The 19,714-nt window shown below is 55.8% G+C and overlaps 1 protein-coding gene across 1 annotated transcript in view; it reads left to right on the forward strand.

Moving 5' to 3' along the window:
* The first annotated feature begins 7,769 nt into the window (after positions 1 to 7,769).
* The window catches only part of RAB10 (RAB10, member RAS oncogene family), a 43,450-nt gene continuing 31,505 nt past the window's right edge, over positions 7,770 to 19,714 (forward strand). The window contains exon 1 of the mRNA XM_048298179.1: positions 7,770 to 8,266. Coding sequence (XP_048154136.1) covers positions 8,140 to 8,266 — 127 coding nt within the window. The 5' untranslated portion in view covers positions 7,770 to 8,139. The remainder of the gene's footprint in view (positions 8,267 to 19,714) is intronic.

A 19,714-nucleotide genomic window follows, 5' to 3' on the forward strand; every position in this document is an offset into this window, starting at 1 on the left:
AGATGGCCCTTCACCTTCTCACTCTCTTGGCTTCTACAGGTGGGAAGGGATGCTGAGGGTCCAGCAGCATTTGGCTGCTTTCCTTCAAAACCAGCTTGCCAGCATTCCCGGAGATCCACTGGGTTGATTTCCCATTTCCCTCCTCTGTGGCAGTTCTGCGGTTCAGCTCAGCTGTTTGTGGCACTCCTCATCCTCCCCACGCTCCTGGCTTCCCTCCTGCTGTCCCCATCTCCATGTGCCAGATTGCTGGTGGGGGAGCTTGGGAAGCAGCAGGGCCTCAGGCTCCAGCCACCCTTTTGGGCTGAGATCAGAGGTTTTGTGGTTTTTTTGACTGTGAACTGAGCAGGGACTGCCCAGGTACAGCACAGGAGGGCTGGGAAAGGGGAGCTCCCACAGCCACATGGGAAGGCAGGAAGGGAATTGCTCCAGTGCAAGATTCACCCCATATCCAAAGTGGGGGAGCTGGAGGGGCCAGCACAGCTCGCACTAAGCCTGGATTTCGGATGGATCAGTTTGCCGGCAGCTGACTCCTCTATAATTAGATGGCAGCAGTGGAATAGGAGCCAGCTCGGGGCACAGAGGTCCAACATCTCCCCATCCACAGGCATGGCATTCCACATGACCCCCGGGTGCTTAAACAGCCGGAGGAGGGGTGAGCTGACCAACTGGGACACGAGGAATGAAAGCTGCTGCAAAGTGCTGCCTCTCCTGCAGGCCCTCAGGCTGCCCCTGAGGAGAAGATGTGGCCCCAGAGGATGAGTCCCCCTGGGATGCGGGCTGGATGCCTTAGCAGCATCTTGTCCCACTTCACCACTCACCAGCCACACTACGGGGGCTGGAAGGAGCTGCAGCCCTGCCTGGCTTCGGGAGCTGCAGGCTGGGAGCCCACACGTGCCCAGTGCCCCTGGTCTGCGGCTTCTGAGCCGTGTCCCGGCTCCTGTGTGACCTGGGGAACTCTGTGTCTGCTTGCTGAGGTCCCGCAGCTCCAGGCTGTGCCCCACCATCCCTCTTCCCACTTCTGCCATCATCTCACACGGGAGTTGAGAGGGGGGGAAAAGGGACGGCTGGCAGTTACGTGGGAGGCTCCAGGCTTTTACCTTGGATCGTGGTTTCCAACAGATGTGGAGTGAGCAATGTCTGTAAGGCAGCAGCTCAGCATCGCTGCTCCCAGATTAAAGGATTTAATAATCTGCTGGCAAGATGTAATTGAAAAAGGCAGAGCTCTGGCTGTGCAGCCCTCAGCTGATGCACCAGGGCATTCCCACGCTCCTGAGATCCCTCCAAACCTTCCGGCAAGCACAGTAATCCCCAGTGTGTGTGGGGCAGGCCCTGTTCTCCATGGATCCAGGGACTAACACTTCACCTTCCTTCGTAGGTAACGATTGATTTATCAGTAACGAGCTGCCAGGGAGCTTTTCACTCAGTACCTCGAGCTGCTCCAGAAAGAATAAGGAATTGAAAGTGGCACTGCCTCCGTGCCAGGTACGTGTGGGTGCGGCACATGGGCACAGGGGTTAGTGGTGGCCTTGGCAGTGCTGGGGCAGCTGTTGGATTTGATGTTCTCGGAGGACTTTTCCAACATCAATCATTCTGCAATCCCGTCATTCCAGGTACGTGGTGTGCTTCTGGGCACTGGGGGGAGCAGAGCTGCCCTTGCTGGAGGTCAAAGCCTCGTTCAGCAGCAGTGGGGATCCCTCAGTCACCGCTCCTCAGTCCCTTGTTCCATTCCTGCTCCACTCCCTGATTCCCAACTGCAGGAAACAGGGCTGTGACTGGCTCTGCAAAGCACTGACAACAATGCTGGGCTTCTTCCCCCACTGGCCAGCGCGGGACCAGGACCCAGCACAAGCAAGTGATGCCACGGCCGCAGGGCAGGGATTTTTGGCTGCAGATACAGGGGCTGAAGCTTCGGAGAGGGAAGGCTGTCCTGGAAGGGCACGGGAAGACCGAGGTCCTCAGGCATTACAGCTGGGAAGGAGCCCCTGCAAGTGCACAGCCGAGGTGTGTCCTGGGCAGGGAGCTCCTGGATGCATCCAGACGCGCTGGCAGAGCCCGGCTGAGTGCCCTGCGCTGGCACCGCCGCGCCCGAGGCCAAGCTGAGGTGACTGTGCAGAAATCAGAGACGTGCCTGGCCCACAGAGCTGCTGCCAAAGGCACTGGGCTCCATGTGCCCTTTGTGTCCTCTCTGTCACCTGGAAGTGCTGAGTCCTCCTCCCAAGGGGCTGGCTGGAACAGAAACCAGGGGGAAGTCCCCATTTCAGGAACATGGAGCTGCCTTTCTTGTTCCCCTCACGCGCTCTTGGTCCATCTGCCTGGGAGACAGGTGGGGGAAGGAGGTGAGATCCAAGGTGGTGAGAGCCTGACCCCGCTGGCAGCAGGGCAGAAGCTGCTCCAAACACCATCCTGTCCTGCCACTGCCCAAACAGCGTTACCAGGAGCCGCTCGCTGTGGCTGTGTGGGCCAGCTGGAGGCCTGGTCAGACCCAACACCGTATTTGCAAAGAGAAAATCTGTGTGGGGGACCCTTCGTGCTGTGCTGTCATTTCCTCTGCTGAGGAACTCAGCTTTCTGCCAAAGCTTATTTCTTACATTGGGCTTTCCTGGGGCATCTCAAAAAACTCACCAGAGCTGGGAAAGGGGCTCAGGCTGGAGCAAAGGAGGCTCCGGGGGGACCTTGTGGCTCTGCACAAGTCCCTGACAGGAGGGGGCAGCCGGGGGGGTTGGGCTCTGCTCGAAGGGAACAGGGACAGGAGGAGAGGGAACGGCCTCAGGCTGGGCCAGGGCAGGCTCAGGGTGGGCATCAGCAGGAATTTCTGCATGGAAAGGGTGCTCAGGCCTTGGCAGGGGCTGCCCAGGGAGGTTTGAACTCCGCATCCCTGGAGGTGTCCAAGGAAGGCCTGGATGTGCTCTGGGCACTCAGCGCTCTGGGCTGGGGACAAGGTGGGCATCGGGCACAGCTTGGCCCTGATGATCCTGAAGGTCTTTTCCAACCTGAAGGATTCTGTGATTCTGTGTATTTATTTGAGTTCTCCTACCCTGATGATGACATCAGGAAAAAAAAAACCTCACCGGAGGGGTGGCTGGAGTTCAGAGCTCCTGCTCCGGTGTCTGGGGTGCATGGAGCAGGGAGCACGCCGTGGCCACCCCTGCTAAGAGGACAATGTTGTATGGCAGCAGGTGGAGCAAATTCAACACCTTTTCTGTTCCTCCTCAGACTACACCTGAGCATCTGGGGCTGTTCAACAGCTCCCTTGGGGCTCTTGTCCTTACACAAGTTTTGGGTTCCAGGCACTCCCGAAGTGGTGGGAGCTGGAGGTGTCCATGGGCTGGGAGGGTCTGTGCTCCATGGGAGCTCATCCTTCAAGGTGAGCAACCAGGAGTGCTGGTCCCAGAACTCCTCAGATGGCCTGGCCTGTGCCCATGCCCGGCAGCAGAGCCCCCAGCCCTGCCTTGGCTGGGGGAGGAGCTGCAGAACACAGAGCCACTTGTTCCCAGTGGCTCCGGGGTGACAAAGGCTCTTCCATCCCAGCGGCACCACGGGCTGGGCCCTGCTCTGAGGCTGAGAGTGAGTAAGCAGCAAGCCCTGTGTGTCACGCTCGGCTCAGCCAACCTCCCCAGGCCCAGCTCCTGTTGCACAATGGCTGGTGAATCACAGCGCTGTCCCACGGGAGAGCCGGAGGGCACCCGTCTCCAGCGTGGTGTTGCAATTCCCGCTGCTCAGCTGTCCCTGCAAAGCCCAGGAAGAGGCTGCCAGGTCCTGCTGGCTCTCCCTTTATACCTCATTCCTCCTAATTTGGTAATTTCTCCTCCTCACAGATCAGAGTCCTCTGGGGATCAGGACAGAAGATCCTGGGAAGGATGTGGTGGGGAGAGCTGTGAGAGCTGTTCCACCTCTGCCTGGACATCTCCAAATTTTCCAGTCCTGCAGCGATGGTCTCCTGACTGAGCCACCAAGACCAAAGGTGTCTGTCTCCTTGGTCAGGCATCTCCTGAGGGACTGCTTCCCTCATGGAATGACATTGGACAACTTAACACAGGGGCCAGCCTTACACAACAGACAGAGAACACTTTTCCAACCTCAGGGATTCTGTGATTCTGTGTGGTACCACTTCCTCTCTAGGATCCTAAAGATAACCTTTCTTGAAGTGTTGAAGTCCATGAGCAAGCTCTCTAGGACAAAAGGTTCTTGTCAACAGGGGTGCAAACATCCAGTGCTGGCAGACCTTCCAGGAGTGCCTGGGAGCCACTGGCCCGTGGGTCCCAGCCGGGATCCGGGGCAGTGCCTGTGCCACGGAGCTCTCCACGGACACTGGAGCTTTCCCCTTGTATCTGCTCAGTTGCAGAGGAAGTGTTTGTGCAGCGCCCTTACACTGCTCCAGCAAAGGGCTAAAAATAAACCTGCGCTGTGAGGCCGCAGACTCCTGCGTGTGCTGTGTCAGCTCGGGAGCAGAGGTGCTGCCGGGGCTCAGGGTGCTGGGGACAGAGGCTGGGACCCCACTGCCAGTGGGGACAGCTGGGAAACCAAAACACCCAATAGAGATGGCTCTGTGGTCAGAGCTGTGCCTTGGGAGGGACACGACTTACAGGAAACCTTTCCACAGAATCCTTGAGGCTGGAAAAATCCCTCCCAGCCCAACCTGTGCCTGATGCCCACCTTGTCCATAGCCCAGAGCACTGAGTGCCATGCCCAGGGTTCCTGGGACACCTCCAGGGATGGGCACTCCAAACCTCCCTGGGCAGCCCCTGCCAAGGCCTGAGCACCCTTTCCATGCAGAAATTCCTGCTGCTGTCCACCCTGAGCCTGCCCTGGCCCAGCCTGAGGCCGTTCCCTCTCCTCCTGGCCCTGTTCCCTGCGAGCAGAGCCCGACCCCCCCGGCTGCCCCCTCCTGTCAGGGACTTGTGCAGAGCCACAAGGTCCCCCCGGAGCCTCCTTTGCTCCAGCCTGAGCCCCTTTCCCAGCTCCCTCAGCCGCTCCTGCTGCTCCAGCCCCTTCCCAGCTCCGTTCCCTGCCCTGGACACGCTCCAGCCCCTCAGGGTCTCTCCTGTCAGGAGGGGCCCAGAGCTGCCCCCAGCACTGGAGGTGCCCCAGCAGTGCCAGCACAGGGGACGGGCACTGCCCTGGCCCTGCTGCCAGCCCAGAGCTGGCACAGCCCCGGGGCCAGTGGCCTCTTGTCCCCCTGGGCACCCCTGGGCTCGTGTCCAGCCACTGGCACCCCCAGGGCCTTTACCAGCTTTGCAGCTCCTCTGTCCCCAGATGAGTTGAGATAACTCATCCTGCAGTGGGAAATTACTGATGGCAGGATACTTAATTATGACAGCAAATTGCAGTTGGCAGTGTGGTGGGTCACACCAAAGGACAGCTCAGGATCCAATGTGAGAGGAGCATTGGGTCTGTGTGAAACCTGTGATGGGGCATCTCCAGCACTTCCAGTGGCTTTAGTGGTGATTCCACAGCTTGGCTCTTGCAAGAAAGTTTGCTCCGCTGTGTGGGAAGAGCAGGAGGTGTGAGGGAATTCCCCATGTCCAGGTTGCCACAAGCTCCATTGCAAACACACCAGGTGCAGGAGGCCCTTGGGCTCCTTGTGCTGCATCAGAGCCTGAGCCATCCCCTCCAGTTCATCCTGGGAATGCTGGTGGATGAGAGGCTGGGCAGGACCTGGATGTGTGTGCTGGCACCTAGAAATCACCCAGTCCTGGGCTGATCCCCCAGTGTGGGCAGCAGGAAAGGGGGAATTCTGCCCCTGTGCTCAGGTGAGACCCCACCTGCAGAGCTGCCCCAGCCCTGGGGCCAGCAGCACAAGGACGTGGAGCTGCTGCAGAGAGCCCACAGGAGGCCCCGGAGCTGCTCCAGGGCTGGAGCCCCTCTGCTCTGGAGCTAGGCTGGGAGAGCTGGGGGTGCTCACCTGGAGAAGAGAAGGATCCAGGGAGAGCTCCGAGCCCCTTGCAGGGCCTGAAGGGGCTCCAGGAGAGCTGCAGAGGGACTGGGGACAAGGGCTGGAGGGACAGGACACAGGGAATGCCAGAGGGATATTGGGAAGGAATTTTTGGCTGTGAGGGCTGATGCCATGAAGATTTTTTGCCTTTTCTTTTATACCCCTGTTATACCTTTTTACAACTTCTGTGTTCTTAGTGCTTTTTGCCTACATTCTTGGACTTGTTTGTCAAGCTGAGAGATTGAACATTTTAGAAGCTTCGTAGCCGGGGATCAGTGTGCCCCAGAGCCCAAGGTCCTCTCCAGAACACATTCTGTAAACCAAGATAGAACCATCCAGGGGACGGTTCCTTGGGGAGGGGGGCTCACTTGAGCATCTCATTGGGGAATCTTTGACAGATCTGCTAATTAGTAACACCTATAATGTTATACCCGATCTTTGAGGCATATTCAGCGGGGTGCATTTCAGTGCATATGACCTGGACGTGTGCACCTAAGGATCCTTAAAATAACTACCAAGGTAAAATCCCTTTCCCCCTTCTAACCGTGTTTGACTCTTGATTTTAAGACCAGGAAAAGGCATCAGGCGGTGAGGCCCCGGCACAGGTTGCCCACCCAGAGAAGTTGTGGCTGTCCCTGGATCCCTGGCCGTGTCCAAGGCCAGGTAGGACAGGGCTTGGAGCAACCTGGGATAGTGGAAGGTGTCCCTGCCTGTGGCAGGGGGTGGAATGAGAAGGGTTTTGAGGTTCCGTCCCACGCAAACCTTTCCACGATTCCGGCAGTCTCTGCTTTCCCGAGCCGCTCCGGCCGGGATCCCGCTCCGGCCTCTCTGCCCCCTCACGGCTCCGCCGCCAGGGGGCGCGCCCTGCCCCGCCCGCCCGCGGCCGCGCTGTGCCCTCTCCGCGATGACGTCATCCCCACCCCCGGGGGAGGAGGGAGGCGCAGCCAATGGGAGCGCGGCGAGCCCCGAGGGGGGCGGGGCTCGCGCCGGCGCAAGGGCGGGGCCGGCAGCCCCCGGTTCGCGCGGCCGCCGGTGACGTCATCAGGCGGGGGTTCTGCGGCGCGGCGGGGAGGGACCGAGCTGAGCGGGGCCGAGCGGAGGAGGGACCGAGGATTGCTTCCCAATGTCCCATCCAGCCCTGCCCTCTGGCACTGGGAAGCCATTCCCTGTGTCCTGTCCCCCCATGCCTTGTCCCCAGTCCCTCTCCAGCTCTCCTGGAGCCCCTTCAGGCCCTGCAAGGGGCTCTGAGCTCTCCCTGGATCCTTCTCTTCTCCAGGTGAGCACCCCCAGCTCTCCCAGCCTGGCTCCAGAGCAGAGGGGCTCCAGCCCTGGAGCAGCTCCGGGGCCTCCTCTGGGCTCTCTGCAGCAGCTCCACGTCCTTGTGCTGCTGGCCGCAGGGCTGGGGCAGCTCTGCAGGTGGGGTCTCACCTGAGCACAGGGGCAGAATCCCCCCTTTCCTGCTGCCCACGCTGGGGGATCAGCTCAGCATACGGGGGCTTTCAGGGCCAGGGCATGTCCAGCCTCTCACGCACTAACACCTCGAGTCCTCCCCAGAGCTGTTCTCCCTCTGCTCCTCCCCAGCTTGGGTCGATCCGGGAGGTTGTTCCGACCCGAGTGCAGCACCAGCCCTTGGTCCCGTTAAACCCCACGAGATTCCCACGGAGCCGCTCCTGGAGCTTGTCCATCTCCTGCCGGCCCCGGCGAGGGAATCAAAGCAAAAACCGCACAAAATAAACGAACTCCGGGGCCGCGCGGTGACGTCACCCGCACCGCCCCCGCCCCCCCGCCCGGTGACGTCACAGCGGTGTGCGCGCGCGCCCCCGCCGGGCCTGCGCGGTGCGCGAGGTGGGGGGGCCCAGGCCGCGCGCGCAGCCTCGGCAGCGCCTCTGAGGAGCCGCCGCGAGCCCGGGGAGAGAACCGGGAAGGGCCGGGAAGAACCGGGGCCCACCGAGCCGAGCAGAGCCGGGCGAACCGCGGGGTTATGAGGGCGGGCGCCGCCGCCTCCCCGTGAGGAGCCGCGGGCGCGGGGAGCGCGCGAGGCCGCCCCGCCACAGGAAGCCATTTTGTGGGCCCCCTCCTCCTCCTCGTTCTCGTCCTCTTCCTCCTCCTCCTCCTCGTCCTCCGCCGTCGCCGCCGCCCTCGGGAGCGGCCGGGCCCGGTGAAGGAGGCGGCGAGGAGGGGCGGCGGCGGCCGCCGCGCCCTCCCCCATGGCGAAGAAAACCTACGACCTGCTCTTCAAGCTGCTGCTCATCGGGGACTCGGGGGTCGGCAAGACCTGCGTCCTCTTCCGCTTCTCCGACGATGCCTTCAACACCACCTTCATCTCCACCATTGGTCAGTGCTTTTCCGCCCAGGGGGGCTGCAGACCCCGCTTCCCACCGCCGTACCCCCCAGCTCCGTTCCTGTATTACCCCCGGGGACCCCCGGTGTTCCCTCCAGCCCCGTTATTGTGTCGCCCTCCAGGGATACCTTGTATTATCTCCAGCCCCCCAGGGACCCCCTGTGTCACCCCCTGTGACCCCCCCCCCCCCCGCCAGGAACCCCCATCCTCGTTTCTGTGTGACCCTCTAGGGACCGCCTGTGTCACCCCCGAGCCCCACTCCTGCATCCCCCCAAAGACGCCCTGTGTCCCTCCAGGACCTTCCTGTGTCACGCTTCCCAGCCCGTTCCTGTGTCACCCCTCAGGACCCCGTTGTGTCCCCCTGGGGTCCCCGTCCTGTCCCCTTATCCCGGACGCGGAGCCCCGGCAGAGCCGCCCCGGTGCCGCCCGACGCCGCCTCGCCCCCGCCGCCCGGCAGGGTGGGTTTGGTTCCTCCCTCCGCGCTGGGTGACCCTGAGCGACCCTCGCTGTCCCCCCGCGGGGGCTGCGCTGGCAGCTCGTCCCCCACGCCCTGCGCCAGCCGCCAGAGCCCACCTGGCCCCTTCCATCAGCGTTAATCCCTGTCCCTGCGGGCAGCAGGGCGGTGGGATCCCCGTCCCCGTGTTTGCACCGCTATTGATGTGGCTCAGAAACGATCGTGCTCGTGGGTGGGGTCTGTTTTCTTGCCCAACAAAGCTGTCCTTCCCCCCTTGGCCGGGCTCCTGGCAAAGCTGACTCCAGCCCTTCCTCGCTGAGCAGCTCCTGACCAAGGTAGAGCTGCTCTGACATCATGAAAGAGGGATGTGCCTTTGCCTTTTCCGTGCAGTCTGTGCCATGGGACAGGCCTGGTACCCAATATCCTTCCATCCCAGGTATATCACAGGGTTTTGTTTGCCTTCTCCTGAACATCTTGTTTTGCAGATGAAGAGTTCAGTTCAGCAGCTTCTCACCTTCTTGGTGACTGGCTCTGGAAATTAAGGATAATTCCTGTCTCAGCTTTCTTGCAGCACCCACTGGTGTAATGCGTGCAGATACCCACATCTGGATAAAAAAGAAAATTATTTTGAGGAGTTTGAGCTGGAACTGACTTTTGTGCTTGCTATAAATCCCTTAAATCACTGGTCATGCAGCTGTTCACTGGGGGAACGTGGAGTGTCAGTGTAGATCTAGTGCTGGGTATAAATTCTGTGCACTTCCTCATCCGTGTTGAAACGTCACCCAAAAACTGCACCTTGGACTATAACACATAAAAAGACTCTCTTAAGCAAGGCTTGGGAAATTTAAAGTGAAAAAAAGTATCTTTGTGACAACTAAGCATTGAGAAAGTTGTTGCCTCTTACGGCCTTGACTCAATGTTCTGCTGAATTTTTGGGGGACTGTGTGACAGTTGTTAATGTTGTCCCTTCCCATGGCTCTGGGAGGCTGGATGGGTTTACTGCTGTGGCCAGGGTGTATTTTGGCACTGCTTGGCAGATCCTCGCTGGGATCACATGGCATTCCTTGCCTTTGGAGTTCGTTGGGAAGGTTTATTTCAATTCCCAAAGTTAAAAATAGTCAACGTCATAGTTAAGAAGTCAGCAGGCACGCAGTGGCTCCTGCTCCAGACAACTCGTGCTTTTAATAATTAGTAATTTAGTAATTAGTATTAGTTGTTGGTCCAACTCTGCAGTTTCGGGGCCTTCAAGAGGAGTATCACCAAGTTTAATAGGAAGTGTGCACATGGACATTTTGAAAGTGTTTCCCACCAGTCAAACCAGTGGCTGTTTGTTTCTGGAGTGCCTAAACTGGACAGCAGAGGTGTTTTATTCCCTGAATTCTGAACTGAACCAGTGATGGTAGCTGTGTCCACCCTTTGGTTAATATTTGGTGTGCCAGGTTTGTGTCTTCACAGTGGAATTTGGCAGGTTTTGGGGTACAAATAGGTTCTCTGTGTGGTGTTTAACTGCCCAAAGATGCCTTAAATGTGTTGTTTCCATAGTCCTTTTGTAAGTTGATGTGGAAACCTGGAGGGAAGTGTCCTGTGCAGGCAACGTCAGTTGAAAGGGAGAGTCTCCATTAGCACCTTGGGAAAAACAGCCCATCCATGAGGGAAGAATCCAAATACCTGAGTTATCCATGTCCACTCAGTTCTCTCTGCATTATTGCCAAGCGATGCAGCAGTCTGGCTGAAAATGGGATTTCAAATTCCCGCTGGTGACTGCAGCTCTCGCACTTCCCCAGGTTGGCCCTGCAGCAGCAGTGGCAATCCAGGAGCCTGAAAAGGGGCTTTCCATGGGGGGTCCTGCTGTGGGAAATCCCAGCTCAGCAGCTGTGCAGCTCTGGTTGGTTTTGCAGCTGGAAGAGCAGAGTTTCAGGGAAAACCTCCGATGGAGTCTTTGACCTGTCGCAACAAGGAAATGTGGTTTCCAAAGCCCTTGTGTACACAGTGGGTGACGGGAGGTGACTGGATCCTTGGCTGAGGCTCTCCTGTGTTTGAATAACCCAAGCAGCTCTGATTCCCAGCTCTGGGTTTGCTCAGGACTCCACCAGCAGCCTGGGATAGTTCGGCACGTGAAACGTACTGCAGTGTTTGGTGGTGGGACTGGTTCATAGAATGCTGGAATCGTTTGGGTGGGAGGGGACCTGAAAGCCCATCCTGTTCCACCCCCTGCCCTGGGCAGGGACACCTCCCACTGTCCCAGGCTGCTCCAAGCTCCAATGTCCAGCCTGGCCTTGGGCACTGCCAGGGATCCAGGGGCAGCCCCAGCTGCTCTGGGCACCCTGTGCCAGGGCCTGCCCACCCTCCCAGGGAACAATTCCTGCCCAATAGCCCATCTAATCCTGGCAGTGGGAAGCCATTCCCCCTTGTCCTGTCTCTCCCAGCCCTTGTCCAAAGGGCACTCTGAGCTCTTCTGTAGGCTCCCTTCAGGCACTGGAAGGTTCAGTCTTTAGTCTTTAAAGAAAAGAAGGATCTCAAGGAATATTGAAACTGGCCTCTGTCTAAGGTGGATGCGTGGGGAAAAGGTTTTAATTCTCTCAAACCAAAGGCCTGTTTGCATATGTAAGGCAAGACACACAGCATTTCTGCTTCACGTTAGTAACTTCTGTTCACATTTCATCATTGAACATTGATTAATCTCGATGCATGATGGCTGCTGGGATATAACTTGCTGTCCCTGTAATTCAACATACTCTCACTTTGACTTTGAGTCACTTCAATCTAATATTTCCTGCTAAAGCAGCAGTTAAGCTTCTGGATGTGCTGAGGTGCCAGCGTGAGTTGATTTCATTGCCCCATCTCAGGCACTATAAATATTCCAGATGGCATTTCTGCAAGAAATCCCAGAGTCATCATAACCTCCCTGGGGAGGGCAGGGCCTCGGCCTCCAGCGCTGCCCTGCTGTTTGCAGGTACAAAAGGAATAACTCTTGGAAGACTTAGTCCATCACAAACCATTTTAAATTTTAACTGTTCTCCAGCAATTCTCCAGTGCAAAAATCATTTTTATGGTACTTGGTTTTGAGAATTGTGGTGACTTCTCAGTTGTGCTCTAGGGATACTCCTCGCGGGGTCAGTGAGGGGGTGCAGCTGTGCCTCTGGGCAGTGGTGGTGCTCCTTGGTGCTCCTCCTCATTTTAGTGCTTTCCCTGCTGCCACTCCTGCTTCCAGCAGATTGTCTTCATTTTGAATGTTAAAAATATTAGGATAAGTAACTCCCAGTCAGTGTATCCTTGAGATCTTCATTTTTAATATCTTTTTATTGGCATTCGGTGTGTCAGGTTGTTGATGGTTTGAAGTGAGCTGTGGAAAAAGGATCTGTAGGAGCTGTGCACGCTTTGTGGAGCTCCTAGGGGTCCAGCCTTTGGCACCTGGGAAAAGGTAGCGAGGGTAGAGGGTTGTTTCTGGGTCTGCCGTTCTGGCCAGGATGGCTGCTGAAAAATTTAAATGCCAGAACTGAGCCTAAGCATGTAATCACTGTTGTCTGACTAAGTCCAATGCAAATTAAGATGAGTCACAAAAAATGTTTTCCCATGAAATCTCTACTAACAGCTCAGGAGAACAAAGGGTGTGTAAGCATTGGGAGATTCCCCCCCAGTGCTCCCAATGGACGTAAAACTTACCTGGATCTTAACCCCTCCTGGAGGTGCAGCTGTATTCTGTATTCCTGAGCTTTACTCACCTGGCTGCAAGTCTACAAATCCAGAGATAAAAACCAGTGATTTTTGAGGTTTGTTTTATTTTGAACACAACCAAAGCTGTGCCAGGAGCATGCAAAACTGGTATCTTAATGAAGTATAGGAAAACTACTTTGATGAAATTATTATTTTTTTAATTATTTCTTTTGCCTTTATTAGAAGTGGGTTTGAGTTGGAACCACTTGCTTTGAAATGACTTGATATTGGCACATTGAAGCAGTGAAGTTTTTAAAAATGAGTCCTCAAGAGTCCTCAAGTAATAAATACAAGTTTGTTTGTGCATCCTGGGAGGATTTGTTCACTCAGGATTGTGATATATTAATGTTAGAAGGAAGGATCCCCAGATAGAGAATGGGGAAAAACTTGGCCAATTTTGGGAAACAAAGGATGGTTTGAATGGTGAAGATGCTGTTGCTGTGCAGGGGTTGCAATGAAGTTTGAAAAACAAGTAGTTTCAGGATTCCAGAAAAAAAAAGGGGGGTTACTACAACAGTTGGAAGTACTGACTTGCGTGTTCCCAGAAGTTGTGGATGTCCCATCCCTGGAAGTGTTCCAGGCCTGGCTGGACAGGACTTGGAGCAACGTGGTCTAGTGGAAGATCTCTCTGCCCATGGCAGGTGGTGAAATGGGATAAGCTTTAAGGCCCCTTCAACCCAAACCATTCCATGATTATATCCTGTTTCTGTATCATACCTACAGCCTACCGGAGCAGCAGCAGCTGTGAGCTGTGTTCATGTTGTGCCCGGGCTGTGGGCTCCATCTGCTTCTGACTCCTGCCATGGAGCAGGTGAATTAGACAAGGAAAAACCCCAATAAACCCTGGCCCAACTCCTGCTCAGTCATTTCCGTGATGTGAACCCATCAGGCAGCAGGAGAGGCCGAAGTCATTTCCACTTGGAGGTGGCTGCGCTGCAGAACTGGCTGCCAGGGGAATTTTGGAGGGGAAAAGATCTGTGGGTTCAGAATGAAAGTAGGAAATGGAAGTGGGTGCGTCAGTGGCAGTGCTCTGGATGCAGGCTGGAGCTTGGGAATCCCCTCGGCTCTTGGCTGCTGGAGGCTGGACGAGTATTGTTTGGCCTGGAGAGGGGTTGTCCTCTCCTCTATCTGCTGGGACACCCGGGAGAAGGGCTACAGAGCGAGTTGGGCTTGTGTGATACTGTACGAGTAGGGTGGTTTGGTTTTGGTTTTATTTGGTAGGGGTTTTTGCGGTTTTTGTTTGTGTGCGTTTTGGTTTTTTTTCTCATCTAGGGCTGTGAATAATGAGCAGCAGTTTTGCACACGCCTCACAGAGCTGATGAGAAACTGGGGATGGCTGTGGTGAAGAGCTGAGGAACCGAGCTGGCTGGAAACTTCTTTGTGTAACGTGGCTGTTTTTTCAGCTGAGCTGGATCAGTTCCCTGATGGGGCTCCTTACGTTACCCTCCAAATCTGTGCTGGTGGAGTGATACGGCAGCAGGGGACACGGAAACAGCGGAGTAGGTGGTGTTTGTACTCAGAATTCCAGGATCATTGGGGCTGGAGAAGCCCTCGCAGCCCATCGAGTCCAACCTGTGCCCGGTCCCCACCTTGTCCCCAGCCCAGAGCTCTGAGTGCCACCTCCAGCCCTTCCTTGGACACCTCCAGGGATGGGCACTCCAAACCTCCCTGGGCAGCCCCTGCCAAGGCCTGAGCACCCTTTCCATGGGGAAATTCCTGCTGCTGTCCACCCTGAGCCTGCCCTGGCTCAGCCTGAGGCTGTTCCCTCTCCTCCTGTCCCTGTTCCCTGCGAGCAGAGCCCGACCCCCCCGGCTGCCCCCTCCTGTCAGGGACTTGTGCAGAGCCACAAGGTCCCCCCTGAGCCTCCTTTGCTCCAGCCTGAGCCCCTTTCCCAGCTCCCTCAGCCGCTCCTGCTGCTCCAGCCCCTTCCCAGCTCCTTTCCCTGCCCTGGACACGCTCCAGCCCCTCAGGGTCTCTCCTGTCAGGAGGGGCCCAGAGCTGCCCCCAGCACTGGAGGTGCCCCAGCAGTGCCAGCACAGGGGACGGGCACTGCCCTGGGCCTGAGAGGTTCCCCATGAAATTTCACTTTCTGGTTGCAGTTCCACATTAACAAAACTCTTGGCAGCATTTCCAGTGCCTGGCCGCCTCTGCTCCCTGCCCCCAGTATGAAACAAACCCTAAACTGGGCTTGCTCCTCTCCCGGTGCTGTTGCTGTTGGTGCCTCGGGCAGAGCCGGTCAGGGAAGGACGCGAACGCTGCGGAGCTGCTTCCTCGGGCACAGTCCTGTGCTGGCAGCCCTGCTGCTCCTCTGTCCTTGCGCTGACACGCTGCTGATGTGCAGCTGAAACTCATGGGCAGCTGCTCCCCGAGTGTGCTGAGTACGATCAGGAGCCGTGCAGGGGAAGGAGAGGGCCCGGGCTGGCTGCTCCAGTTAAGCCAGCTCTGTTTCCAGGAGGGGACTGAGCTGTCACTTCAGCAGTGACAGAGATGAAGAGTTAGGAAGCCACTGATATTTCCTAGGGTAATGTGTGTTCGGGTTTGGAGCACAAGCCTGTAGCTTCTTGTGACAGGCTGTATGATCTGTGGGCTGTGTGTGAATTTTCAGAGGCCAAGGGAAATGTCTGTTGGTGTTGGTAGAAACTTGTTCATGAACTGCTAAGCAGGAACACAGAACACAGCCTTTGTTTTAAGTAGCCAATGATTAGTTTTTAGTGCCTTGTTGAGTGATAAACACAACTGGGAGGTGCAGAGAAGTGATTTGCTCTTGACTCCTTGGTTTGTCTTTCAAAAGAAAATCTGTTATGCTCTTGTAGAAGATTTTCTTCTTGTGAGGGCGGGCAGGCCCTGGCACAGGGTGCCCAGGGAAGCTGTGGCTGCCCCTGTATCCCTGGAAGTGTTCAAGGCCAGGTTGGACAGGGCTTGGAGCAGCCTGGGATAGTGGAAGGTATCCCTGCCCATGGCAGGGGGTGAAATGAGATGAGCTTTAAGGTCCCTTCCCACCCAAACCATCCTGTGATTCAACGATTCTCTTTATCCTGAGAAAACACTTGATTTTTTCCATGCTTCAAGTCAATACTGATATTTAATTAGGGGATTGATTGAGAGCCTGTTGATGAAAACCTCATCAGGGGATAGGAAGAATCAACCCTCCCTTGAAGAGTTTCAGGCAGATGTGGCTGCCTGTAGTCCAGCAGTGCTGCCTGTGAGGGGTTTTGCCTCGGCAGGCCCCGCTCCGTGTCCCTGCTCCTGGCAGCCCTGGAGCAGGGCGTGGGCTCTCCCCGCCCTGGGTGCCCGTAGCTTGCTCCGTGCTTCTCCTCCCTGGAGCACAGAAAGCCAGCGTGTTCTTGCTTGTTAGTGAGCTGGAGAACCTCAGGAGGGATGGTGGCTGGGAGAGGGCTGCTCTGCCAGGAAAGTTCATCCCACCTGGGCTTGAGAAATGCCCAGACAGGACATGGGAGCAGAGCAGGTTGCACGGATTCTCCGGGCAGTGGCAGCCAGTGCCTGTTTTGCTCTATGACTTTTTGATGGCACAGAGTAGAGAAGGATTTTAGCCTTGGTTTGTGTAACTCTTGTGAGGGGGAAAGGTACTTCAGAAATGCTTTGTGAAAAACCAGCTTGTCAAATTCCTGGTGCTGAGGGAATTCCCTGTCTGGCCCTGGAGAACAGGGAAGAGACCAGAGCTGCTGCTGCAAGTTGTCTGGAACGTCTGGTGTTTCGGTGCAACTCAACTGTGTAGGTTTTCCTTTCTGTGTGGGTTTGACTACAAGTCTTGTGTGGGTTTAACTAAAGTCTCTGCATGTTTTGGTTCTGTTCTGTAGCTAAAACAACTCCAGGCTTTCTTTCCCGCTGGGATTGTGGCTGTTCTGTGCTGTGTAACCTGGAGAAATACTCATTTGTGTCTTGCGTTTCCAAAATCTCACTTAATGCTCCCAGAGAGAGGCCTCCTTGCTTGAGAGCCGATGGGTATGGAATTCCTACAGTGATATCCACACTGTACAGCTTTTTCCTCAAGGATGCTTTTCAAACTGGTGTGCTTTCATGTTTGGATCTACTGAAGCTGTCGTTGGACCAGGAGGGGTGTTGGAAATGGTGTCTTCCCAAAAGCACAGCTCTGGCATGGCATGCTGCTGCTGTGTGTACTGGGAGTTCCTTTGGTGCTGGGGGACTGGGATCAGTGTCATGCTTGGGGAGGCTGTCCTGGCCCAAGAGCTGAGCTTCAGAACCCTTAAAAGCCGTGGTTCCACGGGTGGGTGGTGCTCTGGTAAGTTCAGGTGTCATCTCAGGGTGTCCAGATGGGTGTCTGACCTGGGCTGGGTCAGGGTACGCTACCACCCACTGGATTTATGGAAGGTTCAGGAAAGCTGGGCTTTGTCATGGCTCATCTGCACGGATGAGCCATTCTGGGAGCAAGCTCTTGCCTCTGTTTCCTGACAACATTCCCTGAACGGGTTGTACCTGGTCCCAAATAAGTTATTCTGCCCCTGAGATGGTTGTGTCTTAAGTGGGTCTCACCAGCATCGTAATCTTCTACAGTAAAGGTGGTTTTACATTTCCCTTCAGGTGCTCAGTTACTGACTTTGGGCGCCTGGACATAGGAATTCACCTACTGGTGTCTGATGTATTCACGTGCCAGGTGTCATCTCCTGCCCTTCTAGCCATGGCCATGGTACCTGTTCTTCCTCACCACCAAATCTCCCTGCCAGGTGACTTCCCTGAGGGCATCACTTCGACTGCACTTTCATTACTGCAGATCTATAATAAATGTCTGAACTTAGGTCATTAAAATGCTGATAGCAGTACCCAGAAGTTTCCAGTTCCTCGGGTAGCAACATTGATTTCACACCTTCCAAGGCTTGCTGCAGACTGTGTCTCGTCCATCCTCTCCTCTTCCTTCTCCGAAGTGGGATTGCTGTGGCAGAACGAGCTCGTTAGAAGCTGAGCTGTCACCTCCATCTCTGCACGTGGCAGGACGTGCGTGTGCCTCTGTCACTTGAGAGGGAGCTCAGATGTGGAGCCTCAGCACAGCTGTCTAATTGCTGGTTAAGGGAGTCCCTCCGACGCTCCTGATTCCTTGAGCGTGCTGGGAAGTGCTTTCATCTCCATGGAACTTTTTGATCTTCCCAGTAAACAACGAAGTTAGTTATTTTAGCTACACAAATCTCTGATGAAAGCAAAGGTAACTCATGTCTTATTCTTTGGGAATTGTGCTTCCTGTTGGTCTGTCTGGGACAGCATGGACCAGGAATGTGAGTTCTCTGGGAAGTCTGCTGTGTCTCATTCCTGCTTCAGTGAGCAGAAATGCTGTGGGTTCCATCAAAGGGGCTCAGAAACTCCACCTGCAACAGCGTTAGACTGGCAGTGTCTGCTCAACTGAGGTGGCCATGTGCCACAGGGATGTGTCCCAGCGTCCTTGTCCCAGCCAGAGAGCAGGAGATGGAGCTGCCTGGGTTTGGGTCATGGAATGACAGAACGGATTGGGTTGGAAGGAGCATTTAAGCTCGTCTTATTCCACCCCCTGCCATGGGCAGAGACACCTTCCACCATCCCAGGTTGTTGCGAGCCCCATCCAGCCGTGGACTGTGTCAGAGAACAACGTCAGGATTTGCAGGAAAAGAGCTGAGGTTGCAGCAGAGCTCTGCCAACAGCTGCAGCAGCAGCCCCACGAGCCCCAGGGTGACAAACCACAGCGCTGACAGTCGCTGTGACCACACAGCGCGGCAGCTCCAGCAGCAGCTGGGGAACAACACCTGCACATGCTCAGAGCAGGACATCTCACACCACCTCTGCTGCCTGCTCTTTCTGCCTCTCGCCCACCTGCAGGGTTGGAAGCTCTTTCAAAGCTGGTGGCCACTATCAGATGCTCTGATGATCATAAGGAGACCTTGTCCGGCAGGAATCTCTCCTGACTGCAGGGCTTTTGATGGGAGCCAGAGCAGCTCTGACACCCTGGGAAATGGGATCCCCACCTCAGGTCCTGTCCTGGCACCCAGGACCAACAGCAAGGCTGAGGCAGCCTGTGGAGCACGGACTTTGTGCTTCTGTCCACTCACAGCAGGGCCGTGTTAATTTGGGCTGCCTGGGGTCTCTCATTGCCCCAAGGACAGCAGTGCCAGCACCTCTCTGCATTTCTGTTCCAGTCTCACACCACCTGCAGCATAACTTTTTCCCAATACCCACATCAAGTTTTCCCTGTTGTGATCAGTGTTGACCTCCTTTTGTCCTCAGCAGCAGGCTCAGGCAGCACCAGTTGGGACACCCAGCACCTAAAGGGGTTTGAGGAGAGCTGGAGAGGGACTTGGGGCAAGGGATGGAGGGACAGGACGAGGGGGAATGGCTTCCCACTGCCAGAGGGCAGAGGTGGATGGGATATTGGGAAGGAATTGGTCCCCAGGAGGGTGCTGAGGGGCACGGGTTGCCCAGAGCAGCTGTGGCTACCCCTGGATCCCTGGCAGTGTCCAAGGCCAGGTTGGACAGGGCTTGGAGCAAGCTGGGCTAGTGGAAGGTGTCTGTGCCCATGGCAGGGGTGGCACTGGATGAGATTTAGTGTCCCTTCCCACCCAAACCATTCTGTGGGGTTCTGTGAACCTTCTGGCAGAGTGCAGCAAACTAAAAAATCCAAACAAGTCTGGCAGTCTCCAGTGCTGCCTCGGGACATGCCGGTGTTTTGGGGTGGCAGGAAATTTTGATTCTTGGTGTGTCGTGTGACATTCTTTCAGTTTTTTCCACATTTTCAAAAGCTCATTATTCCTGTTTCTCAGGCTTTTTCTGGGAGTTCAGTTTGACTGTTGCAGTATCAATAATAGCTAAAAAAGATGATAAAACTGCCTGATAAATGTGATGCTTTGGGGCAATATCATAACAATGGGCCTTTATTTCAAGGTTTTTCCCTGCTGATGAACTTGAGAGCTCTGCCACTCATCTTCTCACTTGCTGGAGAACTAGAGCTTGGGTGGAAACATCTGGTGTTCCAATAGCTGACCTCCTCCAAGAACTGGGAGCTGGAGGAACTCCCATGGTCACGCTGTGCCCTTACCTTGATGTGTAGGAATTGCCTTACAGGCTCCTAGAACTTGGTGTAAACCAAAGATCAGAACCTGCTGCCGTGCTTTTTATTGGTGCTGAGGGGTTAATGAATGAAAGGTTTTCCTGATGTGTGAGTTGCTGTTCAGTAATTGGGAACATCCCCAGTGAGGTGGCAGCTGTTCTTTAACACCTGTTGAGTTTATTGAGTACTGGAGCCTCGGAGGGAACATCCTGCAGGAACACTGGGCGC

This window comes from Corvus hawaiiensis, chromosome 3, assembly GCF_020740725.1.
Source record: "Corvus hawaiiensis isolate bCorHaw1 chromosome 3, bCorHaw1.pri.cur, whole genome shotgun sequence".
NCBI lineage: Eukaryota > Metazoa > Chordata > Aves > Passeriformes > Corvidae > Corvus > Corvus hawaiiensis.